The 25,586-nt window shown below is 42.3% G+C and overlaps 1 protein-coding gene across 1 annotated transcript in view; it reads right to left on the minus strand.

The window, feature by feature from the left end:
• The window catches only part of CACNA1C (calcium voltage-gated channel subunit alpha1 C), a gene marked incomplete at its 5' end in the record, with an annotated part of 484,372 nt that extends 473,421 nt beyond the window's left edge, over positions 1 to 10,951 (minus strand). Inside the window, 2 exons of the mRNA XM_081879585.1 lie at positions 9,964 to 10,078; positions 10,193 to 10,951. Coding sequence (XP_081735711.1) covers positions 9,964 to 10,012 — 49 coding nt within the window. The remainder of the gene's footprint in view (positions 1 to 9,963; positions 10,079 to 10,192) is intronic.
• Between the last annotated feature and the right edge of the window lie 14,635 nt (positions 10,952 to 25,586).

The following is a 25,586-nucleotide window of genomic DNA, read 5'->3' on the forward strand; positions in this document are numbered from 1 at the left end:
CATACTCTGCACCTTCTTTCACTTCTGGATTTGAAATTGAAAGACAGGTCATCACACCTTGTGGGGCACCTTTGGGACAGAAGACTTAAAAATGCCAGTAAATGAGAACTGATCAATGTAATATAGTGGATGGGATTTAGACTACAGCAAAATATAAAAAAGAGCAAATAGGCTGCTCCCTGCCATTATGTTTGAGTCCTTGAACTTGTAACCTTTTTGCTTAGTCTTTCCCTTGCCTCAGATTGAAATATTAGATGCCACTTCTATCCTGTAATCTTTTAGGGTATGAGAAAGTTGTGATTATTTTTTAGCTGACCCCATTACCTGCAGATGAAATTTACTTCAGCACAACAGCTAAAAGCCAGCGCTCTTAGTTCAAATCTCACATCTGCAGTGAAATTTGCAAACCACACTTCTGAGCCTCAACCCCAGACTCCCAAATCTGCATTATGTAGATAAAAATACTGACTTATTGTCCAGGGTTGCTGTAAGATATAAAGTGGACCAAACCAGACAATATGTAAAATGCATGATGGCCTATAAATGCCTTTTTTATAATAATAAAAAGCAGCCACAAGGGTCCCCTATCTGGATCAGGGCCATAGCATGGGGAAAGGAAGTTAATTCTTTTCCCCTGAGCTGTTTTTCCAACAGAAACATTGCACCCTGAAACTTCTATTTGCCCTAAGAGGGAAGCTCCTGTGTGAAATGCATCCTTTAAATGATTTAATGTCATTATTAACTTGAGTTAAACCAAAGTACGGTACATGGTCAGAATAATACACAGGGTTAGAATAAGTGTCTTGAATAATACTAATAATCAATGATAATAGTAATAAACTAAGGGTTGTATCCAATGTTAGTTTGACTCAGAGTGGACCCATTGAAATTAATTGACATGGCTAACTTAAGTTCATTAATTTCAGCAGGTCAATTCTGAGCAAAGCATAGTTGGGTTCAGCCCAATGCCTAAATTAAATGGTCATTCATTGATTCCATCCTGCTGACAAATAATTTAATACTGGCACAATCCTAGGCATGCTTACTCAGAAAGAAGTCCCACTGTGTTCAAGGGAGCTTACTTCTTACTAGTAAGTCTCTTTTGAGTTTCAGCCTAATGCACTTTATTTCATAGTCAATTCAACCATCATATTGTTACAGCAAGTTAATAAGAAATTGTCACAACATTCAGCACATGTAATAATTAAAGTATGGTTTAGTAATGAAACCCCAGTTAGTTTGCATTTTGCATATGGTCACATTCACATGAACAGTTGCTTAAGTGTAACAAACCCTCAACTGTTGTTAGTTCCTGTACTGGGCTAGTTCAAATATCATGAAAATGGACATATACCATTTCAGAGTTCAGGAAAAGGGATGTTTTTCTTTTTTAAATGCTGCTCAGTGCAAAAAAACTGAACATGGAATTCAAGAGTATAAGGGAGAAGCCTAAAGACAGACTTTCCAAGATGCTAGCTTTCAAAATGCAGGAGAGTTTGATAAAGGGCACTATTTATTTTGTAGCTTTACACCCTTCGGTAAGCATTTCAAGGAGGGGGGTTCATAAAGAAACAATCAACATAATAAAATAATTAAGCAACAATCAAAAGAACAGCAGTATGAAAATCAACATTATAAAAACCATCTTAGTAGGTGTTAAAGTCTCATCAAACCAAGACCAATATTATAGATAGATAGATAGATGATAGATAGATAGATAGATAGATAGATAGATAGATAGATAGATAGATAGATAGATATGTCATTCCTTCATCCACATTCTGAAGTGCTGTAGCCCTGGGAGGACTTTACTATGTGAGTGCTCCCACCCCAATCGAAATATCTGAATTCAGATACACTAAGAGAGGAATGAAAACAAGGAGGAAACAATACTGCTGGATCCCTTTTAAAGTCAAGTACATATCCCTGTTCCTGAACCATAAAAATATATTTCAATTAGCCATTCTTCAATACAACCTGTGGTACTTGGGGGGGAAAGCACAGAAGGTGATGACTCATTTTGGGAACATCTGTATATATGTGGGGGGGTTTTTAGCATTACAGAGCAATTTATTCGACCTTAAAGAGTTTAAACGGAGTTGCCACTAGAGGAAAAGCTCTGCTAGAACCAATTAGAGGAGCCCCTTAGACAGTTGCCTAACCTAAATAAAACTTCTATCACGAAGCTTGTCATCTTTTTTTTAAAAAAAATCCTTTTACGGTGAGTTGAGTGCAGAATGCCGCTGAATACATGCATGCATCAGTGTTACTATTCAGCCATGATTTCAGAAGGACCAAAATGAGCACAGAAGTACAGCTGCAGTTCACTTATAACTCCAGCATGGTTATAAAGCTGCTTTTTATGTAGGACACTTTGGGTCGGGGAACATATTTGTCATTTCCTTATGCTCCTGTCCCACAACTGATCTTTGTATTTCACCTGTTCCATTCTGTTGTGCAAAAACAGAAAAAGAAAGAAATACAATGACAGTAGCTAAGGGTGCTTCCAAACAACATATTTATTGAGCATTCATGCTGATTTGTTTGCAGGGAGATGAGGCAACGTTGGCTATTAAATGAGCACTTGTTCTGATTTGTGTGCCGGTTAAATGATGTTGCACCAAAGCTATATTATCGTACATTTTCTTGTGCGTTTCCCATCACTTTCCTTATTGTTCAATCTTTTGGGGAACTGGATTTGTTGCACAAGATCTCCCAAGCAACTATAATTGTGCAGCCTGAATTTGTGTTTGAATCCTACCCCCAAACAACCGCAGTCTGGAAACGTTATCTTATAGCACAAGATGACTTGACACTAAGGTAGCCAGGTATACATTTCCAAAGAAGAGGACAGTGATTTGCATAACAATTTGCACGTGCTAATTTATATGTCTACATGTGCATTTAGAAACAATTGCTATGATTTAAATAGAAACAGAATACATCTCACCATAGCAGGGAACAAGACTGTGACCAGGTGACCTCTGTGTCTGTCTACTCAGTTCACTGCTCAAGTGGCAAACTGTGGATGAGCAACTTCAAGACCCCTCCTGCTCTCCCTCCTTATGGTTCTTTATCTTTAAACCAGACTCGGAGTAGACAGCCCTTAATATACACAGGATGGGTCTCTGTAAAGGAGGACACTCAACCACCTTAACTGATGTAGAGATGCAGAGGATGGGACTCTATTAACCCTTTTCTGTTGTGGTTCTCCAGCACCAAAGACCACAGCAATAATTTATACACAACCCCTCTTGTCCTTTCCCTGTCCATCAGCTGTTTGCCCACCATCACCTTCCTGGGAGTCATGCATTCTAATTTTTAAACTCCCAAATGCTAATGTTACAGTTTGAGGGTAAAGACTAAGTAATCATTGGCTATAGAATTATATCAAAGACTGTTTGTTTGTTTGTTTGTTTGTTTGTTTGTTTGTTTGTTTGTTTGTTATTAAATTTATGTACCACCCTTCATCCAAGGATCACAGGGTGGTTTGCAATATAAAAACGCAGAAATACATAACATAGAAACAAACAAAAATGATAACTCCCCTATGTACACACAGTTTAAAAGACCATCAATTGTTTAATTAGCCAAAGGTTTGGGAGAAGAGGAATGTTTTTCTCCTGGACTTTAAAGATATGGAATGAAGGAGTCAGGCAAGCCTTCCAGGAGAGAGCATTCAAAAAATGAGGAGCCACTGCAGAAAAGGCCCACTCTCGTACCTCCACCCTCGAGACCGCTCATGGAGGAGGCACACAAAGAAGGGCCTCAGATGATGATTGCAGGATCTGAATCAGTTCCTATAAGAAGAGGCCATTCTTGAGGTATTGCGGTTCTGAGCCGTTTAAGGAGCTATAGGTCAAAAGCAGTACGTTGAATTGGGCCTGGAAACTAATTGTCAGCCAGTGCAGTCAGGCCAGAATCGATGTAACATGCTCAAACCGTCTTGCCCCAGTGAGCAACCTGGCCGCTGAATTCTGCACCAGCCTCAGTTTCCAAACTGTCTTCAGAGGCAGCCCCATGTATAACGTGTTGCAGTAATTTTGTTCTCCAGCACATTTACAATCAGCAAGCAAGCAAAATTCAAGGCGTTGCTTTTGGATATATATTCAAGATTAACTGCAACAAAAACAAAAAGCAGCACCTGTTGGTTATTACTTTTAATTCCTCCTTATAACCAGTGATAGAGGGGGACCTCTTAAATGGCTGCACCTGAGGGTACTTAGAAGTGCAACACAATCTTTACTCAAAACACACATATTTACTCAAAAGTAAAGCCCACTGTGTTCAATTGAGTTTACTCTGAGGTCAGTGTGCATATGAGCCCAGCATTTACAAAACTAAAAATATATGTTCTCACAATTAGATGCATAAACATCATCTAACTTCATAACCCTAACCTCAATCCAATAAATTCTTAAATTTAGGGGCAAATTTAATTTCGAATATATATCACACCGCATGATTTTTAATCACAGCAACTCAAAACAAAAACCACAATTTAAGATGAGAGATTATCAGCATAATTTCTGAGAAGTCACTTCCATCCCAAACACTAAATGCCTGCGATTAATACTGCAACAATGTCATAATGGTGCTTGGATACTGCTATGTCATAATATGCGATGTAATCAGAATGATGTAGCTGTACTTCACAAGCGAATAGCAGAGAACCTGCACAAGCGATGCTGACTCGAAACCCCACACATATATTAAGTAAAATAGAAGCATCGCCACCCGACCCCACCCCCACTCACCTTTTCCCCCTCTACCTCTCTCCCCATTCTCTTCCTAATGTAACACTAATGTCTCAACAAATGAAACTGATCTGTAAAAATGTTGCTTGGAATAATTTTTTTAAAAAAGAATGATGTAGCTGTACTTATGCTCCACCCTAACAATTTTCATGCTGGTGAAGCACACTTTAAGACTGGATTGTAAAAATGTCCAACGTCAGGTTGTCGAGCTGAACATAGGAAAGAAATAGCGAGAGTGAATTAATGGGTAGATGGATTTCTAGTGAGCTTGTGTTGTAACAGAATGAAACAAAAGTCAACCATAAATTATGAACTTTGGGGAAATGCACTGGTAATTTTTACATATGAAATTAAGGCCTAAAATATTTCACTCTTTAAATGCTGGCTTCTCCTCTGCTAGGAATATATTACTGGTACTTGTTTACAAAGACTTATAGAAGAGGGGAGAGTAACCTGATGTGTAGCATCCTGACTAAATCCCTTCATGTAACATAGTTAAGAAAGTTATTTGGGGACTGGGGAGCAGGGAAGACTGATGAGGAACAATTTCAATAAAAAATGGGAGGGGGGAGAGACCACAAGATGACCTAGTTTTGAATACATCCCAAAAAGCCCTAGTTCTGGTAGCATAAGAAACCAGTCGGATCTGCTGAAATGGCATAACATAAGCAAAAACCAAAAGTGAACAGAAAGCATTCCAGGTGTTTTTGCATAAATCGTTTAGAGGATCTTGTCTATGAAGAATAGAGAGTCCTGCCTTTGGTGTAGATCATTTATTAATATAGGATGGGCTAGTATCGGTAAGCAGTCTCTCCTGACAATCAGGACACATCTACACTGAAAATGTATGCAAGCTTTCTATCACTTTTAACTGTAATTGCTCCCCATCATGACCAAGGATTTCTGGAGCGCAGTTTGATGAGGTTGTTGATAATTTGTTTGGAGATCCCTAGCATCTATCACCTCTCACAGAACTGCAGTCCCCAGGATTCCAAATTACTTAGGTTTTTTTTACTCCTTAGCCCTGTAGCACCACCTTCTGGCAGAGGCAGAATCCCCACAGCACCATTCATCACCATGCCCCTCTTCATAATCCTGTCGTGAAATAACTGAAAGGCTCATTGCTGAACTCTTGGGCCAGCATGTTTCCCCAGATAACAGCCCCTCTCTCTGTCAACATGATATAGCCAGCACCATGTACTGACAAGCTCTGAAGCACACCTGAAATTATAGTTTGTAACTCAAATGGGTCAGCTGACCTCCAGGCACTCCATACTGTGTATAGAAGAATGCAAATCAAGATCCCTCCTCCCTAATTAATCCACTCTGTAGTTTTACCAGTGCAAAGTGTTCACAATAAAATACCTTACGGATACCTATCTGAGTTGATTCTGAATCCCACATGCACTTTAAATATGATGTAGCTAGTTGTAAAAGCTTTTTCTTGTACGTCCTCAATCATCCAGCACAAAAAACACATATATTCTAAAAAGACATATGCTCAACAGTCAAAAGTAATTATTTCCACCACCCCACCCCACCCCCGAAAATATTGTTTATTAGGTGGGACAATTAAACATGCAGAAGGATTATTTTTATTTTTTTAAAAAATAGTAACAGCTCAGACAACTCCTCTTTTTCCCTGCAATAAATGAGGAATAGAAATTGTACTGGGTCCTGCTAAATCCAAATATTAATAACATTTCTGTCTGTAAGCTATAGAATGAGAATGCTTTTTTAAGTTTTAGGGTCACAACTTTATTTGTTTTATAATTGTATATTTTATTGTTGTAATCCATTCTGGGACCCTATGGTAAAGTGTAGGAAAGAAAAAAATATTAAATAAAAAGAACAATGTAAAAAGAACACATATTTTTATAATTAAGGAACTAAGTGGTGTGGATGGATCACAACAAAACTCTCCTGTTTGTATTATATAGTTTCCAGTGCCTTATCATGTGGCTTGCTGACTCCCTAAGTTCCAGTTCAGAAAGTCAGGTAAATTAGTTGGTAAATGAGCACAACAATAAAGGACAGGTGAGGCCTACTCCGATTCATCTTACCCAAAGTTATCACACAGGTTATCACGTGTGTGTGCGTGTGTGCTAAGAATTCATTTCTGTGCTGGAAACTGCTGGGGAAATGTTACCTGAGAAATTCTAGTTCCCTGAAATTAGACTCTTCCAATGCGAAGATGGGCAGCCAGATTCTCCCTCTACAATAATCTTTCTAATCCTTTCCTTTCAACACTTTTGCTCTAATTATACCGCTCTATCCCAGGATTAGTGTGTTGTAAATTTTGTTCTTCGCCATCATCACCGCAAACCAATACATAGTTTGGGCTACAAAATCTATGGAGACCATCCTTATAAAACCTAGGGGCTGAGACCTTTGGAGGAAAAAGGTAGCAAACTTGTGACGAATAACTGTATTGTTTAATATCAGGCAAAGGGTTATTAGTGAGGATGGAAGTTTTCAAAAAGACCTTCAAGAAATGAAACGTTTACAGATGGTCCTTTATTTGTGATCATTTTCGGGTTTAACCCTCATGTCATGTTATGGGGGGGTCAAATAAACACAAATTATTATAGTGTTCCTCCTGCCACAAAATGTGGAGTTTCACTGCAAAAGTGTTGCCTTTTGCCTGGGAGCAACAAGAAATTAATCTGCAGCAAGAAAGGAGGGATGGCAACCCTGCTCTCTCTATATTATATAATCACTGCAGCTGGTAAGTAGGGAGCTGGATTCAGGTTGCCATAGCATTTGGCATATTGCTATGGAGGCCGAGCTTTGGTCCACTTATCAGTAGCGATGTCAGGAGCAAAGCACAAAGCACACACATACTAGTGCGTGACAGAAGCACATGGCTAAGAGGACAAAAGCAAAACAGGGCACGAGATGCAATGGACCCAGCCTCTCACCTTTTTGGGGTACTTGTTATGGTATGGTGATGACAAAAAAAAATCTTTTCATGTCGGTGTATTACAAGATTTTGACCACTGGAACTTTTTAAAAATCTACACACACACAAGTGTGCCACAATCAACTGCACACTTTTATATACGTAGATTTCACTCTCTCCTTAAGAATGGCCCAGGTGTAAAAGGGGCTAGGTCTTCTGCACTTTTAAGAAATGTGGAGAAGGAATGTAGGAGCTTTCTGGTATGTCACACCTGCTGAGATTCCTTGTTTAACACCATTATAAAACGGTGCAGGTGTCCTGAACTCTCTCTTTTTTTCCCCCACCTGGACACCCTTCTGCCACTAACAGTGAAATCCCATATAAATCTACTCAAAAGTAAGCCCAGCAAGTTGAATCAAGAGGGCCCCAAGTAAGCGGATATAGGATTGCAGCCTAAATCCCGTTAGGGCTAAGCAAAGAAAGAGTTCAAGCACATTTATTTCCCACTTTGAAAGAATAAGTATCTGAGCCATTGGTTCAGTGCTGTCAACTCCAACTGCCTTTCCTATCTTTGGTACCTTGAGATCCCTATACTTGAAAGAAAACTAAACTGGAGATACTCTGGATTGATCTATTTCCACATGGAGATAACTGCTTGCTTCCTACCCTATGACACACAGTGCCAAGAATCTCAACACTCTGGTGCTACTGGGTGAGATGAGAGGAGCAATGACAGGTGGTAAGAGGAAAGGTAAGGGGCAGCCTGCCTTATCAGGGAGTGCAGAGAAGATGGAAAGAACAAGGGTCTTAAGGACATGCATGTGCACAAGCGCGCGCGCACACACACACACACACACACACACACACACACAGCTGCCAGCAGACTTCTCTCTACTAAGACAATGATGATGGGTTTCTTTGGTACATCTATCTAAGCAAGAGAGGTGGGGTTGGAACCACCCAGTAGAAGCTAACCAGAAGGGTCCAAATCACAACCCCTTTGGAGGGGACTGCCAGGGGACAATAATAACTTGGAGAGTTAAAAGAAAAGAAAAGAAAAGTTATCTCCCGACCACCCTTGTTGATTTGGTCTCACAAGCTGCTCTTAAAAGCACCTCCAGGGATGTTTGGCTTAGATGGCCACAGAAAAGGAAGGGTCTTCCATATTTTCAATGTTTAAAAAGCAATCAACACCACAACAGGAGGTCTCCCTCTTTTGGGGTATATAACATGTACGTAACACACATACTCAGCAGCCCTCCTGTGTCTGTCTGGCGTCAGGATTTGCCTTCTACCTATGAAAAGGAGGCAACAGTGCTCTGAGTGATGGGTGGCAGAGAATAGCAGAGGGAGGAGGTAAAGAGTCTCCAACAGTGCAGTCATATATTTAAGTCTCATCGAGTTCAATGGGGCTTACTCACAAGTAACTGGGTATAGGTTGGTTGGCAGCCTAGGCGGCCCTCTCTTGGGTAAGGAATTTCGAGATGTTGCAATTAGGTTCCAATTAATGAGGTGGGAAAGAGATCGATAGCTTTGCTTCCCAGCTGTTGAGGCATTGCCACCCCAGATATCCCTAAGAATGTTCCACTTCCTCTACTAACAGCGCAAGACTATGCGGACGTACTTGGAAGTAAACTCCACTGCATTCAATTGTGGGTAAGTGGGTACGTAGGACTGCAGACGGCCACCACACAGCCCTTTCCTTTGGAGTTGAACTTAGTGGAAGTTACTTCCGAGCAAACATGCACTGGATCGGGCTGCAAAATCCTGAAGGGAATGGGGATTAGGAGGGGCCCCGAAAATGACCCCAACTCCCCCATGCTTCCAAAAACATGGTAGTTTTTTTTTTTATGAGGAAGGTTAGCCCGCCCTGGAAGAAGCAACGACGACGAGAACTGAAGCAACAACCCTCGGTCTTGCAAACTCCTGGACGTCCCTCCTGCCAGCTCCACACGCTCTTCCACCACCAGAAAGCAACTTTGCCTTGCCTAATATTGCTGGACAAGGATAAGGCTGGGGGAGAAAAAGCGTGGGGGGGGGTTGCTTGGTGGGCTTGTTTTGTTTCCCGCGACCACCAGCCTTGACAAGATCACTGCATCAGATCTCTCCTCATGTCACCCGCGGTCCCATCTACGTGGTGGCGGCGGAGGACCATCTCCCACCACCCTTTCCCCTCCCGCTCTTCACGTTGCTTTCTCCAGCATCTTCAGAAGAAGGAAAGGACAGTAAGGGGGAGAGGGGGGAGGAGAGGGAGACGGAGGGAGGGGGGAGACAACCTCTATCCAGAGACCCCCCCAGTCTTACCTTGGTGGTTTTCTTCTGGGATGTACATCCTCTTGTTTTCATTGACCATTTAAGTAGAGGAACGAGGAGCACCCCCCAAAAAAACAACCCAAGCAGGAGTCCAGGGTTTTAATTCCTCCAAATCCAAAAGAAAAAAAAGAGAAGAAAAAGCAACAGCAGATGGGGTGAACAGTTCACGGAAGAAACCGGAGCTTCTGCGACGATTAAAATTCCCCCGTTCGGTTATTACCTGATTCCCATGATTGCATCAAAGCCCAAAAACTGATCCTTTCCACTACTGCCTCCTTTAGTGCAATTGCAAAGCATCCTCAGAGAACATCCGGGACCCTGCCAAAGAATTGAGCCCAGCACCTCTGGCCGCTGCTCACACCGTCGAGAAGCGGCAGAAGGAGAAGCGGCTCCTTTAGATCTTTATTGTTTGTTTGTTTTAAAAAGAGGAGACGGTGGGGGGAGAGGAGAAGAGATCAGCAAGGGAAAGGAAGGTGGGAGAAAACAGGCGAGGGCAGGGGAGGGGGGACACTCATAAGCATCCAAGAAGGGTGCTGGAGCGGGGGTGGGGTGGGGAGAGAGAATATCTCAGGAGGGTTCAAGTGTCTTTCTTGCTTAGATCCACCAACTAGGAGAGGGAAGCAAGCGGGGCTGAGAGAAAAAGGCGACCTCGAAGAGCTGTTCCAAGGCGGCTGCTTCTCCTCTTCGAAGCCAATTCCGCGCGCTCTGTTGGCAGGGAGCTGTTTCTGCAGAGAGCGAGAGAGCGCTAGTCCCAGCCCCTCACTCCCTCCCCTCCCTCAGCAGAAGACTCGCTCCCGCTTCTCTCCCCCTCCCCTCCTTCCTCCTTTAGAGTAGACAGACAGACAGACACCATGAACACTTCCAGATGTTCCAGCTGCGGCGGCGGCAGCAGCAAGTCCCTCCCCTCGCTTTTTTTAGGAGCCGGAGGACTTGATCTGAAAGTTTAACATGCCTCCCTCTGCCCCTCGCTCCCCTCCCCTCGGCTCACTGCGCCTGGCGGTGGGTTTTTGCCGCTGCCGCTGCTGAAACCTTTTCTACAGACATGACGTCAAGAAGGCAAGCTGAATCTGGCTTGCATGGAAAAAAAAGTGGGGAGGGGGGATCGTGGTAGGTAAAATGGGGGTTTACGGTTTTTTCCAAAAAAGTAACAGACGGTTAGAAGGTTCCCCAACGAAGCAGGTCGCCTCTCTTCTCCGCTCTAGCAACCCTGACACACACCAACCACATCGACCCCCTCCGTGCGATTTGTCAATATTGTGCTCTCTCTTTAAAAAAAAAAAAAAAGCCTGCAATTTTCCAGCGCTGAAATTTATCTGTGATCTGCATGTTAAAGAAGGAACAAAATAATGTTGCTAGAATCTGTAGCAGCTTTATTAGAGCGGCGTGTTTTGTTTTGTTTTTAGGGGCGGGGTTGAACACACACACACACACACGCACCCAATAACAATAAATCATCACAATAGCAATAAAAGGGTTGCTGGTGTGTTGCATTTGATCAGTTGTTGCCGAGAAGCTTGGTGTACACCTACACACACACACAGAGAGAGCGAGAGAGAGCGCGCTAGCAGAGGCGAGAGAGGAGGCACAGATGTTGAAACGGATTAACTGAGCCGAGATTTTCCAAATCCACAGTAGACACACCGAAAAAAATAAATAAAAACCTGAGGCTGGAAGGAGAGATGGAGGGGACGTTCCTCCCCACCACCCAGCGTTCCACCTCCATCCTGCCTGTCGCTGGGGTGGGAGTCCGCTCTCTTTAGGCGTCCCCACCTTTCCCAAAGCAGCCGAGATGCTGATGGCTCCTGGCCAGCCCGCTGGGAAGCCAGGCAGGCAGGCAGCGCGTGTGTGGCGCGCCTTATCTGGGGCTCTCGCAGGGCTGCCATGTTAAACAAGCGGTGCAGAGTGGATCGTGCCGTGTGTGTGTCTCTCTACGTACACTGCACGTCCCCCTTTATCCAGGCATGCCGCCACCTCTCCATCGCAGCGATCTGAGAAGCTAATCGGGTCTGAGTTGCGCACTTGGGGGGCTGCTGGCAAGCGGAGCGCCGCGATTCTCCTAGAAGCCGGCGAGGCGCGTCGAGCTCCCGGCTTTGATATGTGTTTACTCGGAAGCAAGACGCGCGGAACGCCCTGTTCCCTATGTTCCCAATACACGCGCGTTGCGTCCGGGCTGCGCGCTTACGCCTGAGTAAGCCCCGCAGAATTCAGTGGGACTTGCTCCCCAGCAGTGCGTAAGGGCAGGCCGCTAACCAACGGCTAAAATCCAGGCTTACAGAGCGCGATTCGTTGCTAGAGGCGCAGCAGGAGTAGCTCCTTGGTTCGCTCGCCTTTGCCAACAGATCCGCTCCTGACACGCTTATTCGCTGCACCGCGAGAGGGTCTGCAATGCGAATAAGGTTTAGGGTTGGAGGGTCTTCTCAGCCACTGGGCGGTGGGAGGCTGGAGGCGGGACAAGCGGGAGAACTGAGGGGCTCGTGGCGAAGGCGGCAACGCGCGAACTTTTCGCGGCGAAGTTTGCTAGAAAAAGTCCCTTTGCCTTGAATACTTCGCAGCAGACATCTTCGGGAACAGGGCGGCGACGGGAGAGCGAAGCAGTTTTAAAAGCGCAGCAGTACATTACTGTGAACGACACACAGCCAACGACAGGTTGGGGAAGAGAAAACAAATCTCAAAAGGAAATTAACAGCACTTAGTTGTCCAAATGCCCCTCCCACCGCCGCCATTCGCGGTACAGCTGCTCAATTTTTAATCCCATCACAAGTGTGATCACAACACTTTCTCTGTCGTGTTGTCCTAGCAGGCTTTCCAAGTGTTAGCAATTGGCTAGAAGGTAGTGCTTTTGAAATAGGCAGGCTCTTCTTAATATGAGTGAGAGATGGAGGATTAAAGCATTAACTGATTTGTCACTACCAGAATCTGGTACCTGCTGCTAAAAATCCATCTGCTCTGTTCGAAATCTGGAGGGTTACAAATTCCTGGATTTGACAAAAGAGTGTGAGTAGTCCAGGATATTTAGGGGATGTGTTTGAATGAGAGCTAAATGGTTAAAGAAAGGAATTCCTTGAGTGGAACAGAGTTAGACTTCCCACCATCCCAGACAATCCTAGGTATGAAGGGGACAACAGAGGACAAGATGGTTGGACAATGTTCTCAAAACTACCAACATGAATTTGATGAAACTGCGGCAGGTAGTGGAAGACAGGAGTGCCTGGCATGCTCTGGTCCATGGGGTCACGAAGAATCGGACATGACTAAACAACAAAATCCCTGCCTGGACAGAAAAAAATAACATGTTTGGCATCTGCCTGGCTACTGTAAGCACAGGATGCTGGACTGAATGGGCCTTTGGTATGATCCAGCAGGGCTCTTCTTAAAGCTAAAGGTAAAGGGACCCTTGACCATTAAGTCCAGTTGTGGACGACTCTGGGGTTGCGGCGCTCATCTTGCTTTACTGATCAAGGGAGCCGGTATTTGTCTGCAAACAGCTTCCTTCCCAGCATGACTAAGCCGCTAACCAGAAGGTCAGCAGTTTGAATCCCCACGATGGGGTGAGCTCTTCTTAAAGGTAAAGGTAACCCTGACCATTAGGTCCAGTTGTGACCGACTCTGGGGTTGCGGCACTCATCTCGCTTTATTGGCCGAGGGCGTACAGCTTCCGGGTCATGTGGCCAGAATGACTAAGCCGCTTCTGGCGAACCAGAGCAGTTACTGCAATTCTTACGTTATTCCACAATTGGCTTTAATCTTTGTTAAAACACCAGTTTCACTGCAGGTGCCATATTTAATATCATGTGTGGTTAATACTTTTAACTCTGTAAATTAACAGCATTAAAGGATACACTTTGTGGAGCTCTGATGTGGGATGGCATATTTGGATGTATGATGGAGTGTTTAAACTGTGGCTTCATCCAGGGCTGGCCCTCCCATGGGGCAAGGTGAGGCTGTTGCCTCAGGTGGCAGGATCCACAGGGGCAGCAGATCCAGGTGTAGAACTTTCTCTCCCCCCCCCCCTTGTTCCCAATGTAGATCTTCACTCACCCCTTTTTCCCTGGCGGGGAGGGAGGCACCATTTTGCATTTTCCCACAGGTGCAAAAATGTATTGGCCAGGCCTCTATCTATGCTCAACCTTTACCCATCTGTCTATATTGAAAAGCCTCAAACATTACCCTCAAACAGTAATATGCCTTTCTTCCAAAGAAAGCAAACCTGTACCCCTGGAACATCTCGCTGCTTGGAGTGGGGGCAGGCATAACAATATGAAATGTGGGAAACTCTCCCCAGTTTCTTAGAGCTAGCTACATTCCCTGGCTCCCTGTTTTCTGGCTTCCACATTTATTCATTATGCACATACTTCCTACCAAGAACCCACCATTTCTTCCTGACCTTAAACCTTCTGCAGTAATTTATTCCAGCTCTTCATTCTCCCTGGCTTCCCCTTTCCGCAGATCCCTACTTCTTCTAAATCTCTTCCCTCAATCCTCTGCCTTTCCTCTTCCACCATTTATGCCATTTGACTTCATATGGTTTTTATCTGGAATGGAAGCTGCTCTGAAAAGGTTTTATATGTGAATAAAAGAATATGAAATACTACCCCCAAAAAAGCACCCTCACTTGGGTCTCTGCTTCTTAAACTGCTATTTATTCTGTTACTCCTGCCTGCTCTTCCCCATTGGTTCTTTGCTCAGCACTTCCACTCTTCCTATCCTTTCCTACCTACCCATCAAGGTATTTTGCTGCCCTGAATAGTTGCAATGTACACTCAGAAACCTCTCCCCAGGATCATGAACTTAAGCAGGATGGTGGTTGTAATGATGATCTGATGACAATTCTCTAAGGGTATACACATGGCCTTAGAGACAGAAAACTGTTACCATCCTGATCACTAAAAAGGCACAGCTTCCTATGAGGCAGTAACAGTCACATGGACAACATACATGCACATGCAGCATCCCACACGAGGAAAACTCAAGTGGAAAAGGCCCTTAACACTGCCCAGTGTTGCCATGGATAGAAGAGACGTGCATTTTGCTTAGAGCCAAAACATCTTTCTGTTCAAGCAATATGGGCTGTTTCCAAGAAGAGATTATTGTTCTCATTGCTCGGGGATGCTGATAAACAGGAAGGAACAGGTAATTATGAGGACACTGACAGTGCCATCCTATGCATGTTTACTCAGTGGTGCTTATTCCCAGATAGAGGGGGATAACTTCCACAACACAATTTGAGTTACATCACCAAAATGTGATTTCCTCTCTCTTTGATATTCACATGGTCAAGTGGCCTATGACAGTAGCACCTTAAGGCAGGGGTGGCTAATGTGTTCTCTTCCAGATGTTGTTGAATGTTAATTCCCATCAGCTCCGACTGGCATGGCCAATGGTCAGCGATGACGGGGGTTGTAGTCAAGCAATAACTAGAAGGCAACAAGGCAGCCACCCCTGCCTTAAGGCTTATTCAGGTGGCCAAGAAGATATGTAAGCACAACTTGAGTGTGACACTATTCTATATTATACATGACTTTCGTTCTCATTTTGTCATGGAGATATACTTTTCTGTTGTTTTTTTAAGAAAACTCTTATCTCCCCCAGACCTTCAACATCATTTTTTTTTTAAATGGAATAACAGGCTTTTGTGGTGTTTTTGTTTTTTAGTTTTTTTAAAAAAACTTTCTCCCTATGTGGCTCAGGAAGCCACAAATTTATGGACTGCATTAGTCTGATGTCATCTTCCAGCCAAATCACATATGTACACAGGCACATGTGCAAGCTGTCCTTTCCATCTAGAAATCTCTCTCCTGTCCTCTTGCCTCTGCCTGCCAAAGTTCCCACCATGGGACACTATTGAGTCCAATTACTGCAAACAAGACTTGGTAGAAAAACAGCACAGAAAGCGCGCGCACACACACACACACACACACATATATATATATATATATATGAAGTTGGCACTAATTACTTTAGCCCAAGGAAATTTTTATCATAAAATTAAAGTTGCCTGATTCAGCATTTCTTCTGTCAGTAACTTACTACAATAAAAGAGTTACACAGTGAAGCCAAATGTGCATTCATGATGTGGTAACAAAAAAAAAGAAGAAAAGAAACCTAGCCAGCAACCTTAAGAAATGAAACACATCAGCTTTCACTTCTATGACCTCATGCTAATTTTGATAATAGAAATAGGAACACGCTGCTGTGTGCTACCTCATATCGTGCTGTCTGGAGAGGGTATTATTGTGTGCACCTATTCATTTATGGGTACTTCCAGATGACCTGTTTATTGAGCATTCATCCTGATTTGTTTGCAGGGAGACATGGCAATATTTGCTGTTTAATGAGCATTCATTCTACTGTATTCTGTTTGCAGGGAGGTTAGATGACATGGTACCCCTGACATGGCACCCCTGTCAGGGAAGAAGGTGGAGTATAAATAAATATATAATAATAATCCCCCCACACTTTCCAGTGCATTTTCCTGTCACTTTCCTTACTGCAAAAAAATGCAATTTGTGGGAGAAGCGGCTTTGTTGTGCAAGAACACTAACAGACTTTAATTGTGTCACCTGAATTGCCAGTACCTTATGGAATTCCACCCAAAAAGAACAGCAGTGTCCGTATTATCACTGACCTTTGACCTTCTACTTTGTCATGTTCATTATCTGAAGGCAGCCCTGTTTAGGGAAGCTTTTAATGTTTAATAGACTATTGTATTTTAATATTCTGTTGGAAGCCGCCCAGAGTGGCTGGGGAAACCCAGCCAGATGGGCGGGGTATAAATAATATATTATTATTGTTGTTGTTGTTGTGGCTGACTGGTTGGGTCTATTAAAGTGTGGCAGATATAGTTTGGTGTAGTTAACACAAGTGTTGGACATAGCTTAGGAGATAGGTATTCAAATTATTCCAGCTCTGAAGCAAACCGGGTGGCTTTGTGCAAGACACTACCTCTTAGGCTAACCTGCCTCTCAGTTTTGTGGTGAAGGGAAGTGAGATAATATGCCACAATATGCTGCTTGAAGCAAAGGTAGAATAAAAATGCTGTTAGTAATGCAATACTGTGTTGAATTGTTCACAATATATGCTTCTGAAAGATTTGTAACATTTCTTCTTATAGAATACAATCGAATTGTCTATTCCCATTAAAAAAAATTGCCACCTTGAACATAAGTATAGGCTTGCAAGTATCTTAACAAGTAAGTGTGAATGAATCAATAATTATTAAAATGACACCTCCTGAAGTGGATGAAATGGAGAGAAAGGTCATTTTCCAACTATCACTATTTTATAGGGTGGGTCAATAGCAAGGTTTAATATGGTTTCAAATTGGATGGGGGACTACATGCTGAGATTCCCGCATTGCAAGGGGTTGGACTAGATGATCCTTGTAGTCCCTTCCAACTCTACAATTCTATGATAATTTTAGGTTTGCATAATTAAAATGAATTAAAGAGCTTTGATGCTATGGTGCAACATACCCACTTAAAAAATACATCAGGAACATGAGGGGAAAATGCACTACAGTGTGGAATAATAATCAACTGAATCTATTTTCCAATACCTTGAACTTCAATGCTGTATTCAAACTAGGTGATGAGCAATGTCAGTCTGTCAGAGGTGAATCTGTCATGGTAAAGAAGCTCAGTTTTGGGCAGGAATAGCCTAGATTTACCAAGCCATTAATTTAACAAAGATACGGCCATAGTCTTATTAATATGGGAATGAGCCCAAACTAGGCAGCAATCCTATACACAGGAATCCATCTTACTGTGCAATGTTTTACATGCCTGCTTAGAAGTACCCGTGGGGCTTACTTCTATGCAGGCATGTAAAACCTCACTTTTATTCTTTTGAAATCAATGAGAGTTAAGTTAGTTTGACTCAATTCTTCCATTGGTTTCAATAGTAACTAGTTTTGTTTGGATCCAACTCATCATCTTTATCTAAATATAAATGCAGTTTCTAATGTTCTGTATCCCATGCACTCAACGTTCTGTCACATTTCATAATGACTAAGGAAGAGGTTTGATCAACTAGCAATTTCTTACTATTTTAAACTGTTATGTTAATTTTATTACCTTATAGTATATAAATACAAAATACAGTAATAAATCAATAAAATAAATTATTGGAGTACATTCCGTTAGGAAACACTGCTTTGCAAACTCTGTTAGAACTACCATGGTCAACTCTCATTCATTTATTGTGGATGTGGTTGGAAGACCAATTTGAAACTTGTAACTGTAATATACGATAAATAAGCAGCAAGTTTATTCATGCTTTTAGTTAGGTTACATTACCTGTCATTGACTTATCTTTGATTTTTTTAAATGTATTGTTTTTGAGTGCTGCATAACATCTCTTTTTGATGTGTGATGGATGCTGCTGCTGCTGCTGCTGCTACTACTACTATTAGTAGTAGTATTATGTTTTGCAACCACATGCTAGATAAGCAAGAATTTTGCAGAAGTGGGGATGGAGGGAATGAATCAGAATTATTAGAAGAGGAAGACAATCTTCTTGGTGGATTAAGTTTTACATTGAGTTCAGGGATTACTTGTGCTCATTGGAACTAGTAATGCAGAAGGCAGAGATGCCAACAGTAACTAGTGTTCTAAATCACAATGCCAATCACCCTAAAAGAACATCTTTCAGGGTGTGTGTGTGATCATTTGTTATTCCACATGGGCTCAGCATGAAAGTCAGAGCTACCATTATACAAAATCAACAGTTGCTCACCTTGTTTCCTGTTTCCTATACTAACATCTACCCAGGTGATAGGAGGAACCATGTGATAGTTGGAGAAACAAGAAATGCAGATGCAAGGGAAGGATCTTTATCACAAAGTGTTTTTAAAACCAAGCATCATTTCGCTTCCTTAAATAGTCTTCTCCATAACAATTTTTCATATGGCTACTGCATATTTTATCTTCCTAGGCCTATTTTTAGTAGATTATCTTCACACTCTTTTGGGAAGTTATGCTTTATACTATAGCACCACAAGAGGATAAATGTTTCATACACACAGAAAGAGAAGACAAATTATGCATCCTGGGAAATAGATGGTAATGTCATTAAACTGGCCATCTCTGTGTGTGTTTGTAGGAAAAGACAAGAACAGCCTGATCCTAACCATAGTTATTCAGAAGTAAATCCCACTTAACTCAGTGGGATTTAGGCTGCAATCTTACACCCACTGATCTGGGAGCGGTGGTAGATTAATGGTCTATGCAGCCCTGTGTGTAGTCCTTTTGGGGGCCCTTTGCATTCAGCTACATAAACATGGCTATGCCTCAAAATATGATGGAGCTAAATGCATGAGCATAAGTGAGTTAATAACTTCAGTTTTTTAATGTACTATTATATTACTATACATTGGAATCTACTGACCTGGTGGACCCTGCCACCTGAGGCAGTAGCCTCATGGCCCTGCTGCTGTAGCATGAGGACCTTTAAGGAAACAATTCTGAGGATGTTCAGAAAAGATGCATTGGTTCTTGGGTCTACCAGAAAAGTAGACCTGCCAATGGGGCTGGATTGCCATCATGCCAACAGGAGGGAGGGAAAACTGCACAACCAGAACTGAGAGCCAACAGCTTCATTAACATACAGATTTACTGTCACATTGTTTTTCTGCCTGGAGAGAGAAGCAACCTGCTGGCCATAGCAATACTTTGGGACTGTGATTGGCTGAATGGTGCCCCTCAACTCATAGTCAGAAGGCAAAGCTTTAGGCTTGGCTGTGATGTGACCTCAAGGGGGAAAAGGTTGCAGGTGGGTAAATGTGGCAAGCTTGAGGGTAGGCTAGAACCCATCTTTCAGATGGACTAGGGTTATTTAGATTGCTTTACTTACTTGACTGAGCCTGGAAGTAAATCTACATCAAGGAACAGGGAGGGTGTATACATTTGTAATGAATTTGCTGAAAAGGTTGAAGACTATGGAGCTAAATATGTTTATTCCTGATCAGTGCTGTCCATTTGCGCTTTGAAGATGCCACTAAAATCTGATCTGGTTTCATAACTTTACAGTAGTGGCCTGTCTGGTGGCTACTACTGCAACTTTAACCTAGTCCTGTTTAACTAGGGATGAGTATAGAAAAAGAACTGGTGACTGCATGGTTCTTCTAATTCAGCTCACTGCAATGTTTGCCCTCTTTTCATGACAGCATAGAGCACCGTTAATTCAGACTCAGTATATAATTTACAATACCCCTTCTGTGATGCTATTCCTTAATCAGTATTCCTTCCCTCTACTACATTGATGCCTATGATTATTCTTCCCTGTGTGACCACGTTGTATCTACTTTAGATGAGTCATATTCTATTGATTCCAGTCAATTATTGTATGGCAACAAGACATGCTGGTTTCAATTATATCCTTCAGTCTAAAGTGAATTTTTCCCAGGGTCATATAACCTACAAGACTGATTACCAAACTCCAAAGCAACTTCCTAAATGTTGATCATAGTAAGATGATGTTTCTATTCAACCCGCACTTAGTGAATGAGGCTGGGAGAAAGAGGCTGTGTACACATACACACATAGCCTTTGAAACACACAGGGGTTATCTTATGTACGTAACAGTTTACAACTGTTCTTGCATCTTTATAATCTAAAGCAGCAGCTACTATCTGTGTTGTCTGTACAGGTCAGCATGTTTTCAAACTAGTGCTCAACAATGTTCTCTATTACCCTCCTGTCAATTGGTGTTTCCACAGACCTTTTCTTTCTTATAAATATAATAATAGTAATAATAGTAATAATAATAATAATAATAATAATAATAATAATAATAATTTTTTGCATTCTCTTAAAAGAGAGGGGCTAGAAACTGGTGTTTTGATATACAGTGGTACCTCAAGTTACAAATGCCTCAGGTTACAAACGTTTCAGGTTACAAACTCCGCTAATCTGGAAGCTCGAGTTGAAAACTTTGCCCCAGGATGAGAATGGAAATTGTGTGCCGGTGGCGCAGCGGCAGCAAGAGGCCCCATTATTGAAAGCACGCCTCTAGTTAAGAACAGTTTCAGGTTAAGAACAGACCTCCGGAATGAATTAAATTTGTAACCAGAGGTACCACGTACCTATAGACAGAGGATCTATATTGGTTTACAGAGGTGGCTAAGTTATTGTGCTGCTTCCTATTTTGTCCATTTCATTCATAGGCAAGTTAAATGTGGTGCGGGGAAGTAGTACAGCCCTATAGGTCAGTAGGTTTGCCCAATAGGAGATGACTTGAGAAAGTGCTCTCTGTGTACGCATGTATTCAGCAAGTGCTTGAGAAGTGCATTCTTGATGCAAAATGGATTACAACCTTTCCAGCAGAATGTACTTTAGAATGAGTACAGGGTGGGGACCAAAGGCAGACAAACTACCCCAGAAGGAGCACAACATGTCCCCCATCAGAGATACTCCCCCTCACCTAATACCTCATACACCCCTCAACCTGTATATTTCTAAATAAATGTACATATTACAAAACACATTAAGTTTCCTATGACCTCCTTCCAAAAGAAACCCATTACAGGCAAAAGCTTCACCCCTGTAACTTCTGACTGCTTAGGCAATTAATGTATGTGTATCAGTGCACTGTTTTGGCATAAAGAACACAGGCCAGACTATTTATCTATCAAGCCCAGTACTGGCTGCTCTGGTTTCCCCATCTCCTGTTATCTAGATTGGGACCTTCTGCATGCAAAGCATGTGCTCTCCCACTAACCTATGGATTCTGCCCTGAATAATGTAGCTGCCATTCAAAAGGTGCTTAAAGAGGCCTCTGATTGAAATAAATGAAGGTTGTGCTGCAGCAGTACTTGGCTTCTAACCACTGTGTGTCACTTTAGGCATGAGAATATCAGCTACTTAATGCTCTGAACCCCTGCCAGCATAAGATCAATTCAATGCCAGAGTAGTGCATGCCAGGATTTATAATACTGGATTGGCACCTGTGCTTTCTTTCTAACCTGTGACGTGCCAGGTGTCACGTATTTTGCTGTGGAAGACTTTCCAAATTATTCTCACTTAATGTTGACTTCAGGTATGATGATAACATATGCTTCAAACATCACTTTTTTAAAACCAGGGATCGTTTTTTTTCTAGTACCAAATACTGCTATGGATGGACAAAACTGTGATTTTTTTCAGCCAGTTCACCGCATTTCCACATCAGCTTAGAATTTAAACTAAAAAAATTTCACTAAAATTATCAACATTTTTGTATACTTATAATACACATTTAGTACACATTGCATATACTAGGAAAAATTACATTAAATAAATGTATTTTCACAAGCAAATTCCCTAATTTTATGCACTTTCCCCCATATATATTCAGTTGTGTGCACATTATTTGGTTGGAGAATAGCATCACAAAATTTGGAGATGTGCAAATGTCAAAGGATAGCTGTGAGTCATTTCATGTATTGTTTGGGGAAGTGCAAGTTAGGTATAAAGGTAAAGGTAAAGGGACCCCTGACCATTAGGTCCAGTCGTGGCCGACTCTGGGGTTGCGACGCTCATCTTGCTTTATTGGCCAAGGGAGCCAGCGTACAGCTTCCGGGTCATGTCGCTAGCATGACTAAGCCGTTTCTGGTGAACCAGAGCAGCGCACAGAAACACCGTTTACCTTCCCGCCGGAGCAGTACCTATTTATCTACTTGCACTTTGACGTGCTTTCGAACTGCATGCTCACCTTAAAATGTGAATTGAACTACATTTGTCCTCCAAACATCCCAATTTAATCACAACCCTCAATTTGCTTTTTGGATATACCTTTTAAAGATTTCCATCATAGTAAATTTGGATTAGTGTCATAATAAATTCACATTGTTTCCAATTCAATCAATATTTGCCTTTAAAAAAGTGTTACCATTAGAAGTCTTAACAACCCCAACAACCCCCTATTCCTTTTGCCATACTATACAAATCCTCTTTGCTTTAAAATTACCAATTGCACTAAGATGAACAATGATTTCTTTGAAAAAAATTATATGAGGGTGTTCTGGTAAATGTGGCACGTATTTTTCATTTCAACCAGCAGGTTGCATTTTGCCATTGCAGCACTAAACATTTTTACCTAGAGTCATTCTTTTTAAATCGTTCACTGAAATAAAATTGCAATAAAGCTGCTCAGAATAACTCTTTTTGTTACCATTAAAAAATCATCATCAAAACACCACAAGCAGCTGCTACACAGTCCCTAATTGGACTGGTTAAATCATTGACTGTAAATCTGTACGTTTTATTACACTGCTACTTTGAATAATTGTTCTCTGAGGACATTCGAAGCCCCATTTACAGAGACTTTTGGAAAAAGTGTTATAGAAGTGTTGGAAGCATGCAATAAGAAAAAAGAGCTGTTTTGTTCAAGAGACATAATGAGGCAACCCAAAATGTTGTTATGTACTAAATAAATCAAAATCCTCTCCCAACATACCATGCAAAAATTTCTAAAAGACATTAATTTTAAAGCAATCACCGTGGGATGGGTGGTAGAAAAAGAACATGGTCTGAACTGTTTGGTGCTGTGGATGTGAACTCCAAGACCACAGTATGATCCAAGCAGTTATCCTTAACTAGTCACCTGCACCACAAATGCATTTCTAAACAGCCATAGTTTTTCTTACAGAATTCAAGTAATTGTAGTTGTGCAAGAGTGGTGGAAATCTCTAGGCTCTTGCAGCTACTATTTCTATTGTTGAATAAGCTCCAAATTTGTTTAACAGTTGAGTAACAGGCAGAGCCACTCCATTCTATTCCCCTTCCTCCTAATTTTATGCCTCTTCCCCCACAGTAAAGCACTCTATGCCCACTGTACTATGTACTACAGTATTCTGTTTCTTAGGAGTTGGACAAGAGACACTAGTACTTCATCCAGCTACATTCAGATCTTGGGTCTCTCCATTGATTTCTATGGGCAGCTCTCACATCTGTCCATGGGGACATTTAAAAATAGTTTCTCCATGTGAACAAGGAAATGATCTGTACAGACCACAAATGTATCTTCCTTTTACAGTCACCCCATTCAATTCATCTGCCTACTCAGTTTTTGTTGAGAAAAACTGGGGAACACCAGATAATCCTGAAGTCCCATGTGTGTGGGGAACTAACTATGAAAGAAAAATGGCTAACTACCTGAATTCAAAAAGCTTGCAGGGCTTGACTCTCTCTTTGGCCAAAAGAGCCCCCAGCAGAGTTTAAAACACAGAACTATGCAACGTTTACAAAGCATGGGAAATATAGGTTGTCCCAGTATGAAGCACTTAAAATTGTGCTCCTCACCTCTACCCCCATCAGAGTGAATAGACCATCAACGTTTGTAAGTTTAAATGCTTTACTTACAATAATCACATGTCTCATTCACGCATCATTCAATACAACAGCAGAAACAACACAGATAATGTATTCTTGGTTGCAAACTTGGAGTCTGGGCATGGAGCACCAGTCTAACATGTCTGCTCAGTTTACATGATTCAACCAGAAGAAAAGGGGATGTGACACCATAGAGTCTAAGAATTTAGAACTCTGTGGTCCTTAACTCCTTCACATACTAACTAGTATAGATATGTATTGTTACTGTAGGTTTGACTTCAAAAACTTCCACATTTTTCAGTTTTCTCTCTCTCTCAACAACAGTGAGACAGCATTCCATGGGGACTGAGCTTCTTCACTGGACTGTTTTTTGGGGAGTGTCTTCCACAGCACGCCCCCCGGGTTTTCCGCTAAAAGAATTTGTACAGTCATACCTCAGGTTGCGAACATGATCCGTGCGGGAGGCACGTTTGCAACCCGCAGCGTTTGCAGCCTGAAGTGCTGCATCTGCGCACGTGTGTGACGTGATTTGGCACTTCTGTGCATGACATCATTTTGTGTTAGTGCACATGTGCGAGCACTGAAACCCGGAAGTAACCCATTCCGGTACTTCCGGGTTTGGCGCGGTCCGCAACCCAAAAATGCACAACCCGCAGTGTTCGTAGCCCAAGGTATGATTGTATTTTGGTAAACTTCAGGGTTCCTCCAGAGTCTGATAATACCTCAACTCTTGTGAATGGCTTTTGCAGTTTATGGCTACATAAATGACACACTCAACTGAATTAGAGTACAGTATAAGCAGCCAAACACAAGGATGCAGAGGTGGCAATGCAGCTTCTACAGGGAGGAAACATGCTGGAGTCAACAGCACTGGGAGAAGCCAGAACCCTTGGCTCAGACCACCGCTCCAGTCGCTATGCCTCTATACCAGGGGTCAAACTTTTTCAGCAGGGGGCCGGTCCACTGTCCCTCAGACCTTGTGGGGGGGCCGGACTATATTTTGAAAAAAATAAAAAATAAATGAATTCCTATGCCCCACAAATAACCCAGAGATGCATTTTAAATAAAAGCACACATTCTACTCATGTACAAACACGCTGATTCCTGGACCGTCTGCGGGCCGGATTTAGAAGACAGTTGGGCCAGATCCAGCCTCCGGGCCTTAGTTTGCCTACCCATGCTCTATACCCACCTTGTCAGTTGGAAGCTGCCTTATATTGAGACAGACTATTGGTCCATCCAGCTCAATATAGTCTGCCCTGTCAGTGGCTCTCCAAGGTTCTAGCCAGGGAACATTCCCAGTCCTAC

This window comes from Podarcis erhardii (assembly GCF_964252035.2).
Source record: "Podarcis erhardii genome assembly, chromosome: 10".
Classification (NCBI taxonomy): Eukaryota; Metazoa; Chordata; class Lepidosauria; order Squamata; family Lacertidae; genus Podarcis; species Podarcis erhardii.